Source organism: Dysidea avara, chromosome 12, assembly GCF_963678975.1.
Source record: "Dysidea avara chromosome 12, odDysAvar1.4, whole genome shotgun sequence".
NCBI lineage: Eukaryota > Metazoa > Porifera > Demospongiae > Dictyoceratida > Dysideidae > Dysidea > Dysidea avara.
The window spans coordinates 10637754-10656332 of NC_089283.1; the positions used below are offsets into that span (position 1 = coordinate 10637754).

The window sequence follows — 18579 nt, forward strand, 5'->3', positions numbered from 1 at the left end:
CTGCTCCAGAGCTCTGTAGAGTGGATCAGCTCGAGCTTGTTGATGGGAAGCTGTATCTTGTTGTTGCTCCTCCCTCCTTGTTACTGGGTCTTCACGCGCAAGTCGACGGGCAGCTGTTTCACGCTGCTGTTCTTCTTCTCTGGTGGCCGGGTCCGCACGCGCAAGTCGACGGGCAGCTGTATTACGCTGCTGTTCTTCTCTGGTGGCCGGGTCCGCACGCGCAAGTCAACGGGCAGCTGCATCGTGGATCCATTCCTGTGATCTTCTTTCTTCGTCCTGGCGGGCCACACGATGGGCTTCTGCGTCACGTTGTCATCGTCTCTGTTGTGAGTCCAGTTCACACCTAGCACTGGATGAGGTGGTAGCTCCAGTTGAAGCCTCCTGGCGGCGCAGTATTTGTCGTTCTGCTTCTTCCCGTCTCTTCTCTGGATCCAATCTTTGGTTCTGCTTGCGTCTCTTTGCTTGAAACGCACAAAAAGTAGACGATCGTTTTCGCTTAGGCGGCATGCTCGGGCATGCTTACACAGCACATCAAATGAATTTGAATTAGAAATATCACGTGTGTACAGTTGGCAAAAACACATGCAGTAGAGTGCGAAAAAAGGTGTACTGAAAAGGTGCCCAAAACGAAAAAAAAAACATTAACACCAGCTGGACTCGAACCCACAACCTCGCGCACATAAGACAGGCACCTAAACCATTAACCTATCTACTTCACCACATTGTTACAGCAATATTTTTGTCTTATAAAGACTTGTACAAATGGGTGTTTACTTGCGGTTTGCATGCAGTTTATAGAAAGAATTCAAGCGAATTTTAGTCTACACACCTGCCTTCAACGGCCCCTAGACGACTAACGATAGCTCGCACGAACTTTTCGAAAGCGTCATTGTTGAGCTCAATAACCAGCGCTTCCGTGACGCCAAAGACGCTTCCAAACGTGCAGCGGTTCGAGAGTACAATACGTGACATCAAATGGAATGCAGACAGACAGACGGACAGACGGCTTTTCACTCTTATAATATAGATAATAGTTTTACTGAGTCATTGTCGTATATGTAGACTAGGGTTGTGGCCACCCGCGTTGGCTTTTTTGATCGCCATTGGCTGCTTGTAAACATTATACATATTGGTGACGTTATGGCCCACAATCGACCTTTACATGTCAGGCTATAAAAGAATTCGAGTGATCTGTGAAGTGTCTTTCCACCTATTGGTATCGTAGTGGTCTTGGCCACCGGCACTTGTGCTATGCTGCACAAAACTGCAGCCAGTGCAATATCTGTATATTGCACTGCGGTCGGTGCATTATAACTTATAATGCACTAGTTGCGGTCTACAAAACCGCAACCAGTGCGTTATAAGTTATAATGCACTCGCTGCGGTCTGCAGCAGTGCAATATACAAATTATGCCACTGGCGGTGCCTTTGAACTGCCCACGCAGAGTGGTGTATATATATATATATATATATATATATGTATGCTATAATTTGTGAACTATGGCAAATTTGTGAAATAATCCAATTCTGTATTTAGAGTGTAGCTACTCACAATGATAGAGAAGATAAAGAAAGTGTTCAGATTGGGTGGACAGCACCACCTTGTGGCACAACAAATTGTGTCATGTTTAGGTATGAACTATTTTTAGTGTGTATATGTAAAGAAATCAGTGGCTTTTAAATATAATATTCTAATGTTAAGAAATTTATTTGACATTAAACTGGCAACAAGTACCCCAACTGTACATGTGTATAGGTTCATCTCACACATTCTGCACATTTATTCCTCAGCACATGTTTTAACTAGTCTAGTTAGCTCGTTATTCATTCTATCATTATGGTATAATTATTATAGTGGAATTACAAACGTTTGTGTGTGAAGCCATTAGTTTGTTGTTGATTGTTATGATAATGTTGTTGACAGCTTTGTTATTAGGAGTAATAATTTTGGTCATTCCAGTATCTCTTGTGGGTCATGTTAATGGCATAGAGTAACTATGGCTAGTCAGTTTGTGTATGATATATAATATGCAAGCTAAATTATTGTAGGTATACCCAATTACACACTCTTAACAGTTGGGTACTCTGATTTATCAGGTCATCTTCAAAGTCTACTGACTATACTTGATGCTTTGTAGCTATATATGTGCATGCATTTTTTCTCCTTTGTAGGTACACATTTGTGGATGTTCACGCAAAACGCAAAAAAGGTCAAAGTAGATTTTGGGCCAATGAAAGAACCCCTCCAATATATGAAGGTTTGGATTACTACAGACTGTTAAATGTTATGTGCAACATAAATGCAGACATCAATGTAGAAACATGAGCTTAAGATATATTTCTTATAATCTAGCATTACTGTTATAAAGTGAAATGATGCGATGCTGTGTTTGTACGACTTCACTTTATAACATAGACATACCATTTGCTTGTTAACCCTTTAAGGACCGCTGCCGTAATATTACGTTCAAAGTAGGTATTGCTCGAAAGACCAGCGCCGTAATATTACGTCCAAGATTATTGGCAGTAAACAAAGAGCTATAACTCCGCAACAAATGAAGCTATTAGATCGAAACAGGGGCCATTGTATTCACCATTCATAGGCGATTCTTTTGATATATAAGGCCAACTTATCACGCAAAACTAAGCCTGTGTAAAATTCCTAACAAAGTACAAACATTTAATATTTACACAACAATAAAACTAACCTTGTAGAAATCGCTCCATAACTTTGGCTGTGTTCATCGTATTAGCTTCAAATAAAGCTCAGAGTGCTCACTATTTAGAGGCGAATAATTTGATATACAAGATCACGTGATGCGGTATTACAAAAATAAAATGGCGGACTGTTTTTATTGATTGTGTCACAAAGAAATCGGTCGCGTGTAGGTGTTTGAAACTCACCTTAGTGCTTTTAAGACATTGATTCTACACTTTGGTAAGTTAGATAATGTTGTTTATTATTGTCAGGCGAGTCTTTTAGTATAATTTGTTATACAATTGAGCATTTGTAGGGACTTTGTCAATGCTATAAACTTATTATATTTTTTTAAAACACTAAATGCGCAATATTCATAAAACGTGTGGGCTTTCAGGGTAGACTATGCACACAATTTTTGGTCCTTAAAGGGTTAATTAATAAAGCTTAGATATATGTATGTATATAGCTACCAGTGTGGTACTGTAAAAATAATATTAACAATTTGGGAAACAGAGATACTTGGAAAAAAAGAAACAAGAATCTGTATGTTAAACTGACAATGGAACATTTCAAGTCTAACACTTGAAATCGTCACACTCAGCTATCAATTTTTCTATTCAGACTCAATGGATATGATAAATACCACTGATAGTGATACATATGGATAATTAGTAAAGCTTGAAAAGTATGCTGAAATTGTTGCTACATATGATGTAGCTACATAGCTGCCCTTGCCTATAAATAAAAGTGGTATACATTTCATGGCAAAAACATTCTCCTTATCTGTATGCTCCTAATTCATGGAAACTATGTTTTCCCTTAGTTTCTACAACATCCATTTAATCCAAATAGAGATTTGTATGTGACAATTTCAAGTGTTAGGCATTAAGGCGTTTGACATGTAGTCCTGCAGCAGTTTAACATGCTGACTTGTTAACTTTCTTTTGTTTCTTTTTTCAGCAATCTCTATTTCCCTGATTTTATTGTTTAATTTTTATATTGTTTTCATAAATCCATTTACGTGCTGTGGTGCTTGATATTTAGTACTAAGCACAATTAAGTGCAGGTAGTTAATGATATGGGGTTTCCAAATGACCACATTAATTTAATAGATTGGATACTTACTAATGCATAGGGGTTTCCCTTGAGGCTTCACTTTACAGATCAATGGCAAAGTGAACCTACAAGAAGCAAATTTGCTTGGAGAATGGATGTTATCATTGCAGTATATGTTTAGAAATAGCTCATGAACATGAATAACGATGTAGGAAGGAAGGCTATGCCCAAAAATTGCTCAGATTTTTATTGTAGGACTGTGGACAAAATAATAAGATGAACAAACTGTTATATTTTACAAAATACTTTTATGTTTCCTTTGACTTCATATTTACTAGTGGATCTATATGGCCTCTTCCAAATTAACTTTTCTGAGGCTTCTTTTGTGGTTAGGGTATAGGAAGCTCCTCATGCCTGAAATGTTGATGGTACTTGTAAGATGACAGTTGAGTAATATTTGGGACCCATGGTCCGCCTCCCCCATTTTCTATGCCTATAGGGAGCTTTCTATGGTGGTGTTTAAGTGAGTGTTCCACTTGCAAGAACATAGGCAATCTCCACTACTGTGGTTCGTGATATATTTATTGAGCAGTGGCATATCTAGACTCTATACTTAGCTAAGTAATTATGAGTGTTGAATTTGTAGCTATGTGTCCTGCTTGTATTTATGTGTTGAGTAGTTATATTGTACTTTTTTTGTTTTTGTATATTGTTTGTGCTTTGCTCTGTGTGTTGTATATGTACTTAGTTGCTCTGGTAAGTAAAACGGCTTATTCCGAATACCTAGAGGATAAACAATAAATCAAATCACTCTCTGGTTTGGTAGGGCCAAGAACAAAAGGTAACTGTCTGCACACAATGGCAGCCTTCCACCAACTATCACTGATAAAGTACCTATTTATAACTCATAAATTGCTACACCGCTTCTCCGAATAGAGTGACTGCTTTATTAGAGTGATTGACTGCTCTATTGGAGTATCTCATATACCAAAATTCTTTGGTAGGGCATAGGCCTACCCTTAGATATTCCATTGTTATTGAGTAAAATGGATGTGAAGATACTTTATAAGAATGCATACATCAAAAGAAAATATGAAAGTGTATATATGGTAGATGAAACACAGGAGTGAAAGATAACCCTTGATATGCTGTCACGTAATTATAGTTGTATAGAATGCATGGAGCGTAAAGATTAGTTAGTGGACTATATGTGACTGGATCTGGGAAAACGCCCATGACAGCAGATTTGATTTTCACCAATAACGCAAAGCTACATGAACAAACTTATCAGTGCTGGTCACTGTAAAGCTCTAATTACAATAACATAATCAGCTAGACTTGAGTGGTATGCTTTTACTGGCTGCTTTTCCCAAGCACAGTGACAACGTTTATGAGCAGTCTGGGGCCATAATGGAGTTCTGGTCAGCCTGGGAGTGACTGTATGTGGCTGTACAGCTCTGTGGTGTTAAATAAAGATCTGTTCTGTAAATGTCCTTTCATTTTAGCAAGTTTTGAGACGTCCTGAATGGCTCATAATTTGACCTATTTCATCCCTACACCACTTTCCTATTTAATTTTTTTAATTTTATAAATAGCCCTTTGCTGTCCTCCAGCCCCCACCTCCCACCCCTTTTGGAGCTTGCTTGATAGACAATTCCAGTTTTAAAATAACAGGAAACTAAGCTGTGGCTACTTGTACAGTGGATGTTCTGAAAGGTAAGGAATTTGTATAAAACATGTGAAAATTTGGTACACATAGCTTCATCCATTGGTGAGCTACACAACACACTGAATACTTAAAACTGGCATTTCTTGATACTTTTAAATAGACGATAAGACCAGTTTTTACAGACTATATTATGCAGATAGGTACCTTTTGTAATTAGCACCTAGCTTACAAGTCTGACTATTGGTCACTTACTAATAGATAACAAGCTGAGGAGTGCATGGGGTTGAGAAAAAATGAACTATTATTCTACTCATATTAATAACTACGTATGTGCAACATTTTTATGCTTTGCTTTTATGTATTGTAGCAAGATGTGTGATTGATGGTCAAGAATGTGTTGAGACCTGTGTAACAGCTTGTCCACCAACTTGTGAAAATCCTGAACCTAAGTCTTGTACAGCAGAGTGTATTGTTGGCTGTCAGTGCCCTAATGGAACAGTCCTTGATGAAGAAAATAATAAGTGTGTAATGAAAAAGGACTGTGGTATGTATCTAGTATAATGTTGTAGCATAAGAATTTGTACATAGCTGGAATTGTTACATTTATATCTAATATAACATGCACAAGTTGGTAAGTAGGCCTTCTCTTTGGTACTTGTATCAAATTCACATACTCTTCCTGACAGAAACAGAGACTACCACTAGCATGACCAAATCTGCCAAAGTGCACTGTGATGTATTTGCTGGTTTACCAAATTAAACCCTAACTGATAGACTGGTGAGATTAATTTTTAAAATAGCTATGCACTAAATCTACAAAACAAGCAAAAAAACCTTGTAGCTAGCTACCACTATATAATATAATATGAGCTTGCCTTAAGTTGTCTGGAGATTCTTGTTTTTCCGTTATAGCGAAACTCGTAATGGCATTGCTTATTTGCTGAAGGCTGTCATGATGTTTGCTTTCAGCCTGGCAACAACATTGTGCATAAGTTGATGTACAAGTTTTCAGTCCTTATGCCCCTTTTACCAATCCTTACCAGTATCAACTTGCTATCATCATAATGAACAGCAAAAGAGGTGGTCGTATGACCAGACAGCATGTGGATGTAGAGATGGAATGCTTCTCATGACTTGTCTTTCCAGCTGCTGGTACTAAGCAAGTAGTAAACTTCAACCTGTACTTTGTTTTTAAAGTCATAGTTTTCTATATATTTACAAGCCTTATATCTTAGGTAGTACCTAATACTCGCAAACATGAGTGAAATCCTCGTGCAAAACTAGCTTGGCTGTACAAAAATGGCACGTACATGAAATTAAAAGTAATTGCGAATTAAAAGAGCTAATATCTGGTGCAGCTGAGAATGAATGTTACATTCTTTGAAAATTTAACATTGTCCTTTACCATTGACTTGTGTAGTCTTGCCTAATTAACTCTAATTAGTTAGTAATTTGGGTCACCTTTTTTCTCCTCACTGACCATTAACAAGGCAGCCAAATCACTAACCAATTAGAGTTTGAACAATTACTGCAATAAAGACCAATGATTTTCTTAAAATATAGTTACAGTGAAACCTCACTTAGCGGTCAGCTCTTTAATAAGACCGCCTCGTTATAGTGGCCACCTCTAGTTGGTCCAGACTTTGCATGCTAAGCAGTACTTTATGAGTACCAGCAGTACCTCGTTATTAAGGCCATTTTTTTGGTCCCAGACATTCTTGGCTGCACCAAATATCAGCTCTTTTAGTTGCCAGTTACTTTTGTGAATGTGCTCTTTTGTTTAGCCAAGCTGTTTTTGCATGTGTATACAAGTTGTTGCACAAAGCTCTTTCCCATCTATCACTTCTAGAAATGGTCATGTAACTCATGTTCACAGATAATACTTCATAAATTATATTTTCTACTACAGACAGTATTATTGGTACCATTTACCATTCACAGGTTGTCCAGTTAAGGGACAGGTCAGGATGGAATGTGCTCCACCTGCAAACTGTGCAAAAACCTGTGATAATTATGATTTAATTCAGGCATGTCCTCCTGAGTGTGGAAATTTTGACTGCATGTGTCCAAATGGAACAGTCATAGATGAGGATAAAAATGAGTGCGTGGAACAAAGTGAATGTCCAGGTACTTATTCAAATATGAATATAGCCTGTAATCCATGATATAATGCTAACAGATAGGCTATTATACAGCATACATGAGTGTCAAAATTCCTCTGGCCACTATGGCTTCCTAGCTTATAGACAATCAGGTTTGCATAATAAAATAGTTCATAATCTAATTTTTGAATTCCTTATATTAGTACAGTAACTTGTATATACAAATTTTGCACAAGTGGGATAGTTGGAGACTACTGTTTGTGTGGTTTATGATTAACAGCTACAACATTTGAGTAACATTTACAATTTTGTATTATACATATACCATGATCACGTGAAACTTCAAACACACCGCCAGGTGTATAATATTTAGGCATATCACTGTGGCTTGAGGGCTATAGGCCTAACTACATCTGGTGGCATATTTGAATATACAGTTACCTGTGGTTTGAGGGATATATGCCTAAATATACACCTGACGGTGCGTTTGAAGTTTCATATAATAATATACACCTACCTGGAAACAGGAGAGTATATATATACGCTCACCAGTGATTTGGTAAGTATAAATATACTAAATTGTTAATTTATAAATGAAATAGGGATCCAAACGATAAAAAAAGAGGTGAATGATGGTATTACAGCATAGCTTGGTGGGAAAATTCCTACATTGGCATGTTATAGCAATCATTTTGTTCTATACCAAAGTAGAGATTTTCCCACAGAGCTATACTGTAATACCATCATTCATCTCTTGTTTTGCTACTTTTTCATTGCTTGGATCCCCACTTCATTTTTATAATTAATACTAGTTTGTTTGGTTTTTTTGTTATAGCATGCAGCCATACTTGTGTGATTATTCTATTAGGGTGACTGCTGTATTAGAGTACTTAGTGTCAGCCTTTCAGGTATATCACTATTTCATATTTTTATTGTGCAAGCATTCTGAATACAGCTAGGCCAATAATAACAGGTGTGTCATTGTGATAGATATTTAAGAGGTGTAGTTTTGGTGCTTGATTGTTATTAATCAACCAAGGCCGCATTAATAAGCTTGGCATTGAACCTATCGTTAGTATCTACCGAGTGTAGTGTAAGTGCATAAATAAGTTTGTGGCATCTAAATACATGTATGCTGCTCAAGGAAAGTGTTGATATTAAAATTAACACCTCAATATGGTTTCATTGCATCAAGAGGAGGACAACCAGCCTAACTGAGGATAAAAGGAAAGACAAGGCACGGAGGGCACACAATTGTTTGAACTCCAAAAGACACATCCCACTGGTGAATTTGATATTGTGGTGTAAAATGGTAACTGTGTGCTGTTTTGTTTGGCCTCCAGCCTTGCAACTGTGGTCAGGCAGGCTGGCAAGCAGGCAAGTGAAAATTTGAGTTCCAATAATTTTTTTTTAATTATATGTGTATCCAGCCCCCTGTAGTGTTTTCTTGTTTTTAATGCCATATATTTGATGTTAGATGGACTAATATTATTCCATGAAGGTGATTTTCATTATGTAAGATGTTTCTAGGATGATTTTTTAAAGGTAGCATTTTAAGCGGCTCTCATCATTTTTGGGGAATCCCTACTTCAACATTACTACTGTACTGTTTGATATATAATGTATAATCACCTGTGGTTTGAGACCAAGATACTAACATATGTAGTTCCTATTTGCAGGCTAATAGCCTGCGGTGGGCATCACCCAAGCCAGTACAGGATAATAGCCCGCACCACACCAGGTAACGCCGGGTAACCAATCACTCCAGTCATGTGTGTGTGTGCATGCGTGCATACGGTGCGTGCGTGTGTGTGTGCATGCGTGCGTGCGTGTGTGTGTGCATGCGTGCGTGCGTGCGTGTGTGTGTGCATGCGTGCGTGCGGTGCGTGCGTGTGTGTGTGTTGTATTACAGTGTATTTGTTTCATGTAGTACGCGTTGCTATAATCATAATTATGAATTGAACCATCAGTGTATTGTTTTTATATACATACCCCTCATCTTCAGTCATCAGAATTTTACTGTTGATAAACCCCTCGGCTTTGCATTGGGATTTATCAACAGTGTATTTCTTTTGTCTTCAGATTCACAGTGTATATAAGTGCAATGCACCTTGTAGCCCTATAAATTGCACACATTGCCTCACATAGTTAGCATCTATGTTGCTAACGCTGCATACAATATGTATACATAGCAAACATCAGGGACAGATCTAGTACTTTACAAGGGGTGCTAATTGGACAAACATTATAGTGGGAACTCAGAAATCGAATGATACAACTCATACAGTGTACAAATCTACACTTAGCATGTTAAGCATGTTCTTTCTAGGGAGGTCTGGGGGCATGCCCCTAAGGGTAAATTTTGAAAATCTAACCTGAAGTTGATAAAAATTTAACTGAATTTTTAACAAATGTGCCAATAAAGAATTGATTCAGTATATGAAAGGTATAAGATTTCAATAATAATCAATTGGTATAGCAGGACAATAGCCAATTTTGGCAGGTTTTGATAAACCTGCTTTTTTGCCATTTTTGGCAACTTGAATAGTTTTGGTAACTTTTAAAGATTTTGGCAACTCTTAAACTAGCAACTTCCAGGCTATTTTAAATGCTGCTAAGAATGGCAACTCTCTCATTAGCAACTAAATCTGACATTCTTCAATACTTTTACCTTAAGTAGAGTGGTATTGCATGTGCTTTTGGATTTCCTATGCTTGCCATTTTAGAGAGTAGTCATTCTTACAACATTTGAAGTAGTGATTTCCAAAAATGGCACAAAGTATAGGGAAATCCAAAACCACAATCAATTGTGCAATGTCACACTATTTAAGGTGAGATTTGGCTGCCAGTATGTGATTGAGATTGCTGTAGCTATATTGTGTTATTACGAGACAACAAATCTATGGACAAGCAGAATGATGCTGTCGAAACCCAAAACAAAGCCAACAGGCTGTTAGCAGATTGGTTAAATAGCAACCAGCTGTATACTGAATGCATTGTACACACTGCGGTATGCCAAAAGGCACATGTCCAACTGAAGCGACATCGAACAGTGAAAAAATCAAGCCTTAGCCTTAACCGTTATCGACTTACTAAAGGTATCAGTCAGTCAGTCAGTCAGTCAGTCAGTCAGTCAGTCAGTCAGTCAGTCAGTCAGTCAGTCAGTCAGTCAGTCAGTCAGTCAGTCAGTCACTAGAAAATGCTGTTTAATCAATTTTTTTTTTAAATCCATTGCAACTCGTTGAAAGTGATCTGAAGGCTTGTTTGTGCTTAGTTTTACCTAACCAATACTGCCTCATCGCAGTCAGAGGCTGGGTATTGATTGATGATTTATTCATGGGCCACACCCAAACCTTTATGGTCCCTACTATACAGTACTATTGTACTGTATGATACTATTGTACTGTATGATATTAGTGCATCATTACAGGCATACTGCAATTAGGTATAAAGAAATGATTAACTGATCTTTCTATGTATAGTGAAATGTACAGTGGAGGGTCAAGAATTTACTATGTGTGGAACTGCTTGTCATCCAACATGTGATGCACCTAATCCTGAACCATGTACTAAACAGTGTATAATTGGTTGTCAGTGTCCTAGAGGATTGATTCTTGATGAAGAAAACAACAAATGTGTGATGAAAAAGGATTGTGGTATGTAATGCTAGTGAATCAACTGAAAACTTCCATGCACTAGGATGTGACAATAAACACAAATATATCATACAGTATGATAGTACTGTATAGTAGGGACCACAAGGGGTACGCATGGCCCACAAAATAACATCGCCCAAAAACCAGCCTCAAGTTTCCCTGATGTCGATGAGGCAGTATTAGTTAGGTAAAACTAAGCCCAAACAAGCCTTCAGATCAACCAAAAATGCTTTCAACAAGTTGCTATGGATTTTTTTTTTATTATTATTATTTAATGGAATTTTCTACTGAATGACTGACTGACTAACTGACTGATGCCTTTGGACAAGCATAACTTGATAACGGCTAAGGCTACAGGCTTGAATTTTTCACTGTTCGACGTCACTTTGGCCCGAGAGGTGCCTTTTGGCATACCGCAGTACATACAATACATTCTTCATGAACTTACCAGTGTCCCTTTGTGTCCCATTCATCTTTGCTGACAGCGAAAAGTGTCGATTTGGCGATAGCACATGATGGCTTCCCTTTGTAATGGAAATCGTTTGTATTTTTCATAGTGGCTATTTTGATTGCAGAGGTGCTTTTCGAACAGTTCTTGATTCGTACTGCTGTGTAACAGGTTGAACATAGCCAACAACGAAGCATAATAGATATTTCACTTTTCAGTCAATAATTGATATACATGTGGCTGGGGCGCGCGGCGCCATATCAGATGCGGTATGCGTGGGTTCACCAGCCATAATAATTATTTACAAAAAAGTTAACAAACAAGTATACAGAATTTTCAACTAGAGTAGGGACCATATCACATCGATAAAAGTATTGAAACAAGCTGGAGTAGTGCACGATATTAAATCACAGTAAAACAATAAGAAGTGTTATATCCCTACTGTTCTCAAGGTACCATAATGGAAATGCACAGTAGGGATATAACACTTCTTATTGTTTTACTGTGATTTAATATCGTGCACTACTACTCCAGCTTGTTTCAGTACTTTTTATCGATGTGATATGGTCCCTACTCTAGTTAAAAATTCCAACTTTTTCTGTATACTTATAGAGGGTAACTGTTGATGTCATTTTAAGTTAGTAACAGTTACTAGATGCCATGTATTTGGAGACAAAAACCAATGGCACTCATGCAAGATTTTGTGATTGTGCACAATTTAAAAAAAAGACTGGAAAATTGCTATGCTGAGTGGGTTACTTATAATAATAGCCAATTCAAGAGCAGGAATAAAGGTGTGACATTAGACAATGTGATTAATGATTCATTCAACAGTCAACACGTATACAATATGTTCCAATTAAAGTTACAATCATAGTTTAGTTCATTCTACCACAAAAGGGGACTGGGTTAAGTCTGTGATACAAGCCAACAAGCAGCTGAAGTTTAATGGTCCTGTTTCGTAAGCAAGCAATATTAATAAGCAATAAATAACGTAACAAATGCACCAGTGTTCTTATGTTTGCCAGCATTCTTTGGTTTGTAACTGACTCTTACCTCACACATTCACAAAAATAACCTGCGATTATACAGAAAATGTTTAGTGCAATGTCAAATGGATACTCACTATTGGTGGTCATTGTAATAGATAATTTATACAAATGTCAGCTGTAACAGGAACTAACATTATGAATTCTTGGAAGTAAGCTTTGTTTGCTCATAATACAAGCGTTTGCCTTCTCACAGGTCCCCAGTAGTGTGTCATGCAGCCAAGAAAATCTGGTTAGGTATATTGACAGGAAGAAAGAAAATATTGTATTTTGTTGTTCCATTCTCCCGAAAGGATTTTTTTTACTGCAAACTATCATACATTAATCTCTTAATATTCAATCTATACAATAAAATAACGTGCTGTAATATGTTTGTGCTACCTTCCAAATTTAAAGTAAATCAATTATAACTTGTGCATGCTATTGCGATTTTTCTGTGTGGTGCAGAAACAATTAGATAAAGAATAACAGTTATTGGTCACTATTTAATACCAAGTAAAGAATTTATCTTTTTTTTCGTTTGAAGTTAAAATCTGATGTTAAGAAATAGCTAGATGATGCTGCCGATGCCAGTATTTCTGTCTCTCAAAGAATACTTTTGGCAAGACATTGTAATGAGTTGTCCATAATTTTGTATTTATAGATTTATTTAATACTTTTTTTCTTTATGCTTTTACCTGCCTTGCCCCCACTTTGTGGTCACATTCTCACATGCTTTTTCCCCTAGTTGTTCTGTATACATATTTTCATCAGTATAATGATTGTCTCTCTACAAAGAAAATAGGACTAACTATACATAAGGGTGCATATCTCAGTAATGGCTGGGCAGATTTAGAATGTAAGGTGCCCTACCCTTAGGGAGTTAGCATAGTAAAAATGGTTAGCTTCTGCTAAGGCATGATCACAGTATATGACATTTTCTTGGTTCCTGTAAAATACACACTTGCCTATCATGCACCCACTGGCAGTACTTGTATTATGTGTTTTGATACAATTCTACATTTTTATCAATGTAATAAACAATGCACTGCACAAAAGTTGCATGATAATTCTATACATGAAACTTTAGAAAATGTAACATTTTGCTACAAAAATTGTTGTGCATTTCCTGAATGGAATTTGGCACATACCTTTATAAACGAAATGTAAATTAATTGTGACAATTCCTCACACAATTCCATTTACATTTCCTTTAAACCAGGAATTTTGCACATAACTTGCAATGAATTTTTGTAAATCTCAAGGAAATGTCATGCTTGGTATGCATGAAACCCTAGGGTAACACCATTTTTTGTGCAGCAATGCATCATATCATGCACTTTGGCCATGTGTATCTTTGTCACAGCTTGTCCAATAAAGGGACAGATCAGGATAGAGTGTGCTCCACTGACTATCTGTGCTGCAACTTGTAGTAATAATGGTGTACCTAGACCATGCCCTCGGGTTTGTGATGATTATGGATGTGTTTGCCCAAATGGAACAGTATTAGATGAGGATAATAATGAATGCATAGATGCAAGTGAATGTCCAGGTACGTACATGAAAGCCACCTTTTACATTTGCATCAAATTTGTTAGAAATAATAAGTAAGTGTATCTGATGTACATGGTATGCCACATAATCCAGGAATATATGTTAAACTGTCAACCAGGCAAACCACCAAAGATGTCACCTTCTTAAGTACCTGAAAGAATAACTGAAGACTGTAGCTACTTTATTACAGGTTAACTGTGGCCTATGCTACTATGTAGCTATTTAGGCATGCAATGATAGCTTACTCCATTTTTTTTCTGAATGATTGTTCTATTAGAATACACACATTTGCTATGCTATGGCTCTGTGGATAATTTCTTTTAAACCACTGTCATAATAGTCAACCTATCTATCAAGATTTTCTTTAATGGTTTACCCTGTAGAAATTTCAAATAATATGTCAATAAATCATAACTGTCAGGTTAAGCTTTATGTGCCCTTTTTGTGTACTAAAGGTCAAGGCACAATCGGATCACTCTTATTCATTTGTTGTAAAATGTACATGCACTAAGAGAGAGAGAAAGATAATAAAACAAGTTTGGGGGTGTGTTGCATATTCCTTGAGAATGGCTTAGGCAGAGGCGAGTTTGGTCAAATATTATTGTGTAGCCTGCTCTACATGACATCTGTTCTTATGCCGGTTTTTAATTGAAGAGGTTATAAATCTGTAATGTCAAAATTCTTCTCTCACCACTATAGTCCCCTAGCTTATAGACTATCAGGCCTCTAGTATCACATCAAGTATCAATAATAGAACTTGTATATATACATTTTGAACTGGTGCAATAGTTGAAGCTATTGTTTGTGTGGTGTAATAGCAATGGATTAACAGCTCTAAAATCTACAAGAGAGTAATATTTACAATTTTGTAATATATTGTATATATATTTAAATTGCTTTAGAAAATTTTGGCCATCTATGTTGCTAACACTGCATACAACATGTGAACAGCATTCCTCATGGGCACCTTTGCAAGGGGGTGCTAAAGGTAAATTATAAAATTGGGGCTAAGAAAGTGGTATATGGTTGATACTACTCATGTAGCCTATGAAGCACACTCAACATGTGAAGCATAGCAGTGGGGTCTGAGGAGCATACCCTCATGGAAATATTTTGGAAATTTAACTTTATTCAGTAAAAATTTTAACTGAAACTTAATCAAAAGTGCCAATAAAAAATTGATTCAGTCTATAAAACATATGATATGTGTATTTCAACTTTAAACAATTGACATAGCAGGATGTTTGTCAGAACAGTGAGATAGCAGTGCACAAGTCAAGAAGAACGAGCTTCAATGAAATAATGTTAGATATACTATCAGAGTAGTTGACTGTTCTATTAGAGTGTAAATTGTATGCATATTATATCGATTGTTAACAGCTTCACTTCAAGCCTTACTCCTACAAATTATAATATAGTTTTGAAATCCTGTCAGTAATATCGATATAAACTTATGATTCAAGACTTTTTGCATTATGTTTAGCTGTCACTTTATCACAGGACAATAAAGAATGCCATTGAGATTTTTTTTTACATTCATGCATCATTATGTTAATTACACACATACAGTACTGTAACTAGTTCATTAATTGACCTCTTTATGTATAGTGAAATGTGCAGTGGAAGGTCAAGAATTTACTTTGTGTGGAACTGCTTGTCATCCAACTTGTGATGCACCTAATCCTGAATCATGTACTAAACAATGTATAATTGGTTGTCAGTGTCCTAGAGGATTGATTCTTGATGAAGAAAACAACAAATGTGTGATGAAAAAGGATTGTGGTATGTACAGGGTAATGTTGTACTAGTGAATTAACAATTAACTCTGAAAACTCTGGATGTGAGAATTGGCTCTACTCAATAATAATAATTTCATAGATCTACCAATGGAAATTCTAGAACATTATATGTGTGTTCTATCAGAAGAAATTGAACTCTACAATACAGTACTATTGTACATGTAACTTGTGTATGTAACTTGTGTATTCCATAATCATCACTGTATCTGTAGATAAGAAGTGTGGATAAAAACAAGCCTCAAAGCCAGTTGATGGTTGGATTCGGGTATTTAAAATACAGTATACTTTAAAAAGTGAAGTACATGCAAGCTATAAAAAAGGGTACAGCCTTGGTGGCAAAATTGTGAACTCAAAAGTGGTGGCCAAGAAGTGGCTGCAATGATGCTAGTGCTAATAATACACAGAATTTATCAGCATTAGCATTCATCTTTGATTTCACTTTTCACTCAGGCTTCCAAAGGTTGCACACACTCCATTTTGTTGCTTGGCTGCTTTTGCTATGATAGAAATCACTGAAGTCTCTAGTATGTGTGGATGCTGTAATAGCATGGGTACCGTATTTCCATAGAACATTTTCAAACATTTGTGACGACAGTATAAATACTTGGAAGAGGAAAATACAATAGCTTAGTAGTTACAAAATTTAGTGTGAATTGCATTATAATATACAGACTTCCCAACTCTACAAGCTTTATCAATGTGAAATTGCATCATCCACTTTGGCCAAGTAGATTTGTTTCATTAATGCACATGGCTAGGGACCCGCCGATTATGCTCATAATTTTACCTATTATGCTATGCTGCACTGCTAAAAAATTCACCTATTATGCTTAAATTAATGCTCAATATTTACCTATTATGCTCGATCATGCTCAATGTCCATGCCTTAGTTCATATGCTTTGCTACTAGTTTAACACTGTATAGAAAGAAAAAAATGAGTGGCTGGAACACAAATAATAAATTCTTGCTGCATGCCTGCATGTAAGAGAAGATCGATATACTCTAATAGAACAGTCAGTTTGATGATTGTTCTATTAGAGTTACTGACTGCTCTATTAGAGTATATCGATCTTATTTTGCAATTGTCAGCAAGAATTTACACTATCGTACAAATATTTAACCTATTATTCTGGCATTATGCTCAATGCTTTTAGGTACCTATTATGCTCAAAATTATGCCAGCATAATCGGCGGGTCCCTACACATGGCGAATGCAGGATTGTACAAAATAATAATATAATTAACTTTTAAATATTAAGAGTTCATAATATCATACAGTACGATAGTATCATACAGTATGATAGTACTGTATAGTAGGGACCACAAAAGTTTAGGCGTGGCCCGTGAAAAAACATCACCCAAAAACCAGCCTCACTTTTCCCTGATGACAATGGAGGAAAATTTTGTTAGTTTTACCTAACAAAATAACAATTGGTTAGGTAAAACTAATAGCAAACAAGCCTTCAGATTGACCTGAAATGCTTTCAACAAGTTGCTATGAAATTTTAAAAAAATTAAAAGGAATTTTCTAGTGACTGAATGACTGAGTAACTGACTGAGTAGCTGACTATGACTTCAGACAAGCGTAACAGACAAGCGTAACTCAATAACAGCTAAAGCTATGGGCTTGATTTTTTCACTGTTCGACGTCGCTTCAGTCGGACACGTGCCGTTTGGCATACCGCAGTATGTACAATGCATTCATCATGGACATACCAGTGCCCTCCTTTGTATCCCATTCGTCTTTGCTGACAGCGAAAGGTGTCGGTTTGGCGGTAGCATGTGATAGCTTCCCTTCGTAATGGAAATCGTTCGTATTTTTCATAGTGGTTACTTTGATTGTAGAGGTGCTTTTCTAACTGTTCTTGATTTGTAATCCTGTGTAACGGGTTGAACATAGCTGACAATGAAGCATATACTTCACTTTTCAGAAGATAATTGATAGTTGGGGTGTGCAGCGCAGTTGAATATTCCAAAATTTTGTACTTGTATATATACTGAGAGTATCCTACTCTCATATACCACCCCTGTAGAAGGGCGTATTGTGAAGTTATGATGTAACACTTTTGGGTTTCTTTGTATAATTAATGATGTCAATAATTGAACATAATATCGATTGAACACATGTCTAACAACATTGCTAGCAATTGAACTAACTCAAGCGCTCAGTGTTTCTCACTAAACTACTAGTGCCTTCGTGCAACTGCATAGGCAACTGTTCATGAATACAACTTTCCTGAGAATTACGAGTGTATAACACAGTGCTAACATAGACAGATTTCATAGTAAGGCTTTATAGTGCATAATAATAACCATTGCCCCTAGCAACCTGAATTTCTCATTATTTTTAGGTGATAACATCTGAAGTAATTAAGTAATTTCTCCAAATTTTTAAAGGATTGCATATATATGTCATAAGATATGACATTTAGAAATTTGTGGTTTTCCCATACATACCTGGGAATAATAATAAAAAGTTTTCATGTATCCATAGTGCTTGAATGGTACAATTAACCATTTCTGCAGTGGAAGCTTCCTCAGGGTAGGGAATCTCCCATTCCTAAT

The 18579-nt window shown here is 36.6% G+C and overlaps 1 protein-coding gene across 12 annotated transcripts in view; it reads left to right on the top strand.

The window, feature by feature from the left end:
• Nucleotides 1-18579, top strand: part of LOC136240801 (matrilin-2-like) — a 36073-nt gene that overhangs the window by 9934 nt on the left and 7560 nt on the right. For 9 of the 12 annotated variants that reach the window (XM_066031850.1, XM_066031849.1, XM_066031854.1 and 6 more), the window contains 8 exons: nt 1538-1632; nt 2173-2258; nt 5794-5970; nt 7368-7553; nt 7606-7680; nt 11011-11184; nt 14027-14212; nt 15823-15996. In XM_066031850.1, coding sequence (XP_065887922.1) covers nt 1538-1632; nt 2173-2258; nt 5794-5970; nt 7368-7553; nt 7606-7680; nt 11011-11184; nt 14027-14212; nt 15823-15996 — 1153 coding nt within the window. The remainder of the gene's footprint in view (nt 1-1537; nt 1633-2172; nt 2259-5793; nt 5971-7367; nt 7554-7605; nt 7681-11010; nt 11185-14026; nt 14213-15822; nt 15997-18579) is intronic. The other 3 variants (XM_066031856.1, XM_066031860.1, XM_066031861.1) reach the window with 3 other exon arrangements.